This window comes from Echiichthys vipera (assembly GCF_963691815.1).
Source record: "Echiichthys vipera genome assembly, chromosome: 8".
NCBI classification, from domain to species: Eukaryota; Metazoa; Chordata; class Actinopteri; order Perciformes; family Trachinidae; genus Echiichthys; species Echiichthys vipera.
The window spans coordinates 9,189,378-9,195,377 of NC_139833.1; the positions used below are offsets into that span (position 1 = coordinate 9,189,378).

A 6,000-nucleotide genomic window follows, 5' to 3' on the forward strand; every position below is an offset into this window, starting at 1 on the left:
GTTCTTCTCTGCACAATAGGACCCATGTGTGCTTGCTTGTTGTCCAAGTCGTGGAACTGAGGGAGAAGAGAGGAAGAGTGGGTTCATGTCAACAGCCTGCAGCAGTTATCCGGCATTAACTTTTGTAATGTAATGTCACTTGTAATGTTACTTTATACATATCCATAATTCTTGAACTTCTTATGGTGAATACGTTCTTAATACAACTATATTAAGAAGCATATAACTTGCACAGTCTCCTTGTCTGAGCTTCCACGTCACGTACAGTAGATGAGAAAGATGAAGGGGATTAATGTGGTCTGGGGGATATGCTGTTTGTGGCAAAATTCCCCAATGCAGGAAGACATTAGCCAGCCAGTGATGTGGCCGGAGGCCTGGCAGCTGTGCCTCCATTCTAGTCAGGGGTGTGGAAATCTGTTTCAACCACAGCCATGTCCTCAGCAGAGCTGAGTTAGAGGGGATCTGGGCTACAGAGGATGGATCCCCCAGGAAAATTTGGCATCCCCTTTTCCTGTCTATTAAAGTTAGCCTGACACAGTTTACAGATTATCAGTAATTGTGTTCGTCATCCTGTGGTTGATCATAAAGGGATGCTGAACCAGTGTGATCATGTTGGTATGCATGGTGTACACTGAGTAAATGACTGTTTTCCTTTATGTCCTTTAGCGTCTGCTGAATATCAGCCAAAGTCAGAGATCAACCTCCTGCCCAATAAGACAGAAAATGGGCAGAACAACATCAAAGAGAGGTAAAACTACTGTTTATGAATGTGAACGTTTATTTGTGCATATATTGATTTAAGACCACCCTGAACAGTATAAAAGCTCTGCGCCAGAAAAATTCATCAGTCAAGTCTCCAGGACGCTTGCAACGTTGTAAACTTTAACGGAAAACACAAGGAGCCACACGATTCAGACCCACAGTAAACATTTGTAACACTGGGAGAGATTTGGTTTCTTGAAATGTTTACTCTTTATATTCGACTATGCTCATTGGGGTAGATTTTTAAAGACTCCTGTTGTTGGATGGCAGTGGAATGACTCATTTGTGAGTCACTCCGACCCATCATAACTGAAACCACATTCTGCTTTGCATCTCCCCTCTCCAGCAGCGCCTCAGTCCCAGTGGTCAATGGGGTCCAGCCTACGAGACTTGAAAACGGACTGTCCACTAAAGGAGACGCTGCCCATTTTGGAGATATCATCCATCTGGCGAATCATGGCAACACTACCAACGGAGCGCGGGAGAAGTCGGAGACCAGTATGGCTACCGAGCAAATCCTCACGTTTGAAAATGAGGAGTCATTCATGAAAAAGGCAGGCCCCATGAAGCCTCAGCACGTTGCAGGTAGAGTTCCAAACGGCTTCACAACACTTTGATGTCAAAGACTTGGACATAAAGTAAACATGACTTTTTCTATGACATACTAAACTATATCTTTTTATGCCATACTGTACTATGACTGACTTTTTTACGACAACATGACATTTTGACACATATATTACTTTTTATGACATGCTACACAATTTATTTTATTTTAAAAATAAGATTAAAACCAAAGATACCCAAGTACAACCACATTTAGAGTCAGTTAGTTCAAGAATCTGGTTCAGCGAAGAGCGCTAATGTTCTCATTCACTTTTTTGTAGCAGCATCCAGAGCCATGGTTCATTTGCAACAAGCTTGTGTGCTTATTTGCACTGAGCCAAATTTACACTTGGCCAAGCTTACATTACCCGGAAAAGACTGCTACGAGGAACCGGAGTTAGTACTGTTGTCCTTGGCATTAATCGACAATGAACGTGAACTTGTTCTTCATCTAACATGCAGGTCATCTTCTTAGTGAGAGCAAGTACCCCCTGAGGAGAGGATGGTGTCAGATGGACACTCCATTTACACTCCAAGGGGGTGGAGATGAGCTATGGACGAAATAGCTTAGGGAATGGTGAAGAGAAACGGGGTATCTTTATACTGATGACAGCTTTTACTCAGCAGCCCCACTGACTTGGGCCTGCACCCAGTGAGGAATTCCTAGAATAGCCAAGGCGATGAGGAGACCCTATCCACAAGTGCTTCACTGCTAGGAGCTAGAAACATGACCCCAAAGCAATTAAGACGCATATCACTCCTCACTCAACTCCCTCCCACCGGCAACGTCAGCAGCCCTCTACTCTCCCCTTCTGCTAGATCTTAACCTTCACCTGTTAGCCTGAAGATAAGTCAGCAGTCAGAAATACTATGTAAGTCAGAAATACTAGCAAACGGAGGCTGATGACCTTAAATAGCCCTCTGATAACTTTCCTGAAATAACAGTTCAATGAACACTCACCTTCCTTCATCTTACAACACCTCTCGCCTTTCACGCATACAAAGAGAAGATATTCTCATCTTTCATTTTCACTCTTGAACTTTTTGGTCACTTGAGACGCCTTTGACCTGGCAGGACATTTAGGATGAGGGTTTATTGATATGCGTGACGGATTGAATGTAATTTCATAGGTCGTCGATTTATTTTGAGGCATACTCCCAGGGTTTATTTGAATGTTCATACTTGCTGAGAGTATGGCCCTTCTGGGACTTGCATGTGGCGTTGTCAGTCAAATAATTCAGTGTTACACAATGGCTGCATTTGATCATAAAATGACTTTCTCCTGAGGCCTTCCCATTGCCCCCATGTAAACAAGACAGTAAATATTAATGGGTTCTCGCCTTCTGCAACATGTTCTGCATCCTTTCGCATTTAGTATTGTCACCAGGTCAGAAGTTTGAAGACCATGTCATTACTCATATCAAAGAGGGCGTGTTGTGATGATTAATCCTCAACTGCTGCTGACCCTTAACCGATTGCTCTCTGCCTCCCTCACAGAGGTCCTGTGACATGTTCCAGTGTTGAAGTGCTCGTCGCCTTAGGTCCCTGACCTTTGCCCAGCCCTGCCAACGCTCGCATGGGGAACCTTTGACCCGTGGCAATCTTTTTCTAAGCCCCTAAAAGCAAACATAACTTCTCTCTGAAGATGAAGTGGGCCACAGAAGATGACGGCCGAGCATCGGGACGCAAAAGACAAAACAGGATGAAAGGTGTTGCTGCATGCAACACAGGTGCATCAGCGTTAACATTTGCAAAAGATCTTTGTGGCATCAATTCCATGCACCTTAATACTCAACAGTATCATCCTTTGTACATTACAGTACAGCTGAGTAATTATTACAAGCTGAAGTGTTTGTTTTCTTTGTTCTTTAGTTATTTAACTGAAAGAGAAATATAAAAGACTGGGTACATTTCTGTGAATAATGTAAATTAACTGTGATGGACAACGGAGGGACGGATCTGTGGATCAAAGTTGTATGAAAGGGAGTCATTTTATGCTACTCTGCTCCGAGTAGACCCTCTAAGTGAAACCCAGGTATTATACATCCTGGTTTGTAAAAAAAAGCTACCTGTAACGGTTTTTGTAAAGTTAAATTGAAAATCTGGATTTGGAATGCAAATTCACACGCAGCAGCTTCTTACTGTCTGTTCAAACCTCAGCTATGATTGATTGTACGCAGAACTGGATGTAAAAATGAGTGTGCAACCTTCACGATTAAGAAACCAGAAGTCATTTAAGGTTAAATCCCTACAAACAGGGATTTACTCCACTAATAAACAGTTAAAGCTTTTTTCTCTCATGTGCAAGCATGACCACGTTGTCTCTCATTTGCATTGAGATTCCATATGTATTTGAAATGCTTCTGTGTGTATATGCTAATTATTTTGATGTGCGTTTCAAGGTCAGTGGGAGCATCTTAAGTCTTATTAAAGACAAGCTGTCCAGTCTGTGGTCTCTTCATCTATTTGTCTTGAATAATTGCATTTGATGAATTAAGGGGTTATTTATCGGAAGAGAGAAAGTGATACAGATGTTTTGAATTCGGTGTTGGATCTCAATGTTAAAAGGTCAGGTTCATTCATCTGAAACAGGCATATGAATGGATCATCATGTGTTATTAATTTATATAGTGTGGGAATATTTTGTACTATAGTTGGAATTGTTTACTCCTGAGGCGCAATCATATTGTCATTTCCAGGGATGATACCAACTGAAATTCGCCAACTATGGGAAAACAGATTTAGGGATGGTACTTAAGTGGGCCTTAAAGTTGATGTACAAGGCATGTGAGTTGGCTCAGCTGTACATTTTAGTTTGGGGGTCCTTTTACACAATCTCTACAGGGGGTTCATACTTCTGTATCCGCTGCCCCTTTCACAATATACTGGTGGCCAGCAGGAGGCCTGGCACACTGTTTCAAGCCTTCTAGGCAGCTGAAGGCCATTTCAAACACGATTTATGTCATGCCACGCCGATCATCATGCACAATTTATGTGACTTAAATGACTTATAGCCACTTGTGATGTGAAATGAAACTAGTGGAGCCCAGTAGAATGAGGTACTACAGTTTGTTAACTTGACGAACACAAACAACCATGTAACTCCCAGCAGGATGCATGGGATTCGATCACCATGCAGTTGGAAGCTGTGAGCAATGCATGCACTCAGTTTTAACTAACAAACTTCTCACGGGAAATGTTTTCATCAAAATGATACTATAACCCAAAGACGGAAAACAAGGATTCATCATTGAGGAGACCAAACATGCATTTACAGGAGATTTAAAGTAAGTGAGAACTGTATTTTTTAGAGCTATTAACACGATGAAACATGGCAGTTTTCCTCGCTTACGGTGTCATTTTCACAGTGCTATTGCTTCTGTAAACGGCTGCTCAATCAGCCAAATGCTGATAAAAATATTTGCTGGTGTACTAAACTTATTTTCCAACTTTAAACTGCATCACTGCTTTGAATGCTTTTCCTCCTCTAATATGAAATAATGGGGCACCATTAGGACCAAAACATACAAAGACAACACCTCATATATCGCAGTTTGAACCTGCAAAAACCAAAGGCCTTTCCAAGCTTCCTTGAGAAAGATGTAACCCCTGCTGACACACAAGCGCAAGTTTCGACAACATGATCTCACTGGTTCAGTACTTTGCTACTAGAGTTGTTCACATGCTGTTGAAAGCCATAAACCCCACCAGGGGGTGCAGCACTGCAGCATGGAGGTGATATACAACATATTACATTTCTCTGGATCTATGCCTTATCTTAAGATTGATACAAAAGTGTGTCAACATGGAAAGCGCTAACAGGCAAATCTTAATACCAACACTATAGAAGAGCAATCATTTACTTTAAATTCATAATGTTTCCGTAGTTTTGGATGCAGTCGATTTGCTAGTCAAACCGTGGTAATGAGTGGTACTTCACAGCTGGGACGTGTGGATTAGTAGGGACTATTTTTAGGTAGGTGTCAGCGAGTCAGTGCACAGCTACAGTTACATGAGTTGTGCCAAGTATCTGAAGAAATTAACACAGAATGAGAAATGAAAGAAAAGAAGGAGTAGAAGTGTTGATGGGAAGGGTGATCCAAAAGCTACTACTGGTCAATGAATAAAGATGCTTCCTGCCACTTAAAGTTAGTGGTGGTGAGTCGGATATTCCTGGAGTAGTCTGGCTAGCTGGAATGGCAATGCCCCCCTCCTGTGTTCATGTCACTTTGATTGATGGGTGTATTATCTCTGTGCAAGCGCGCTGATGGGTGCATTGGGGGCGTCACTATTCGTGGCTCTATTCTTACTCTCCTCACAGGGTGAGGATGAATAACTTCTTGTTATGAGTCATATAAAAACTAAAAAGAACTAAACACATCTTGTCATGTGTGAGGATTTTACGAGCCTGTTGTCAAACCTCTATATTAATGTATTGAGTATGCAGGCAGCTTACTCATGGACACAAGCACACTGTTGTTTCAGACATAAATCTCTGCACTTGAGGACTGTGAGGAATCTTGCAAACGTTTCAGAATGGCAAGTGCGCCCGCTCCGCCTCAATTTTAACATGGGGGGCAGTGAGCACTGAGACACACACGAAGTCCCACTCCGGATAAGACCACCACAGC

At 42.2% G+C, this 6,000-nt stretch overlaps 1 protein-coding gene across 6 annotated transcripts in view; it reads left to right on the top strand.

The window, feature by feature from the left end:
• map7d1a (MAP7 domain containing 1a) overlaps window positions 1-3,817 on the top strand; it is a 39,666-nt gene extending 35,849 nt beyond the window's left edge. For all 6 annotated transcript variants that reach the window (XM_083918043.1, XM_083918044.1, XM_083918046.1 and 3 more), the window contains 3 exons: window positions 667-748; window positions 1,109-1,347; window positions 2,867-3,817. In XM_083918043.1, the coding sequence (XP_083774169.1) occupies window positions 667-748; window positions 1,109-1,347; window positions 2,867-2,877 (332 nt within the window). In that variant the 3' untranslated portion in view covers window positions 2,878-3,817. The remainder of the gene's footprint in view (window positions 1-666; window positions 749-1,108; window positions 1,348-2,866) is intronic.
• Window positions 3,818-6,000: the final 2,183 nt, after the last annotated feature.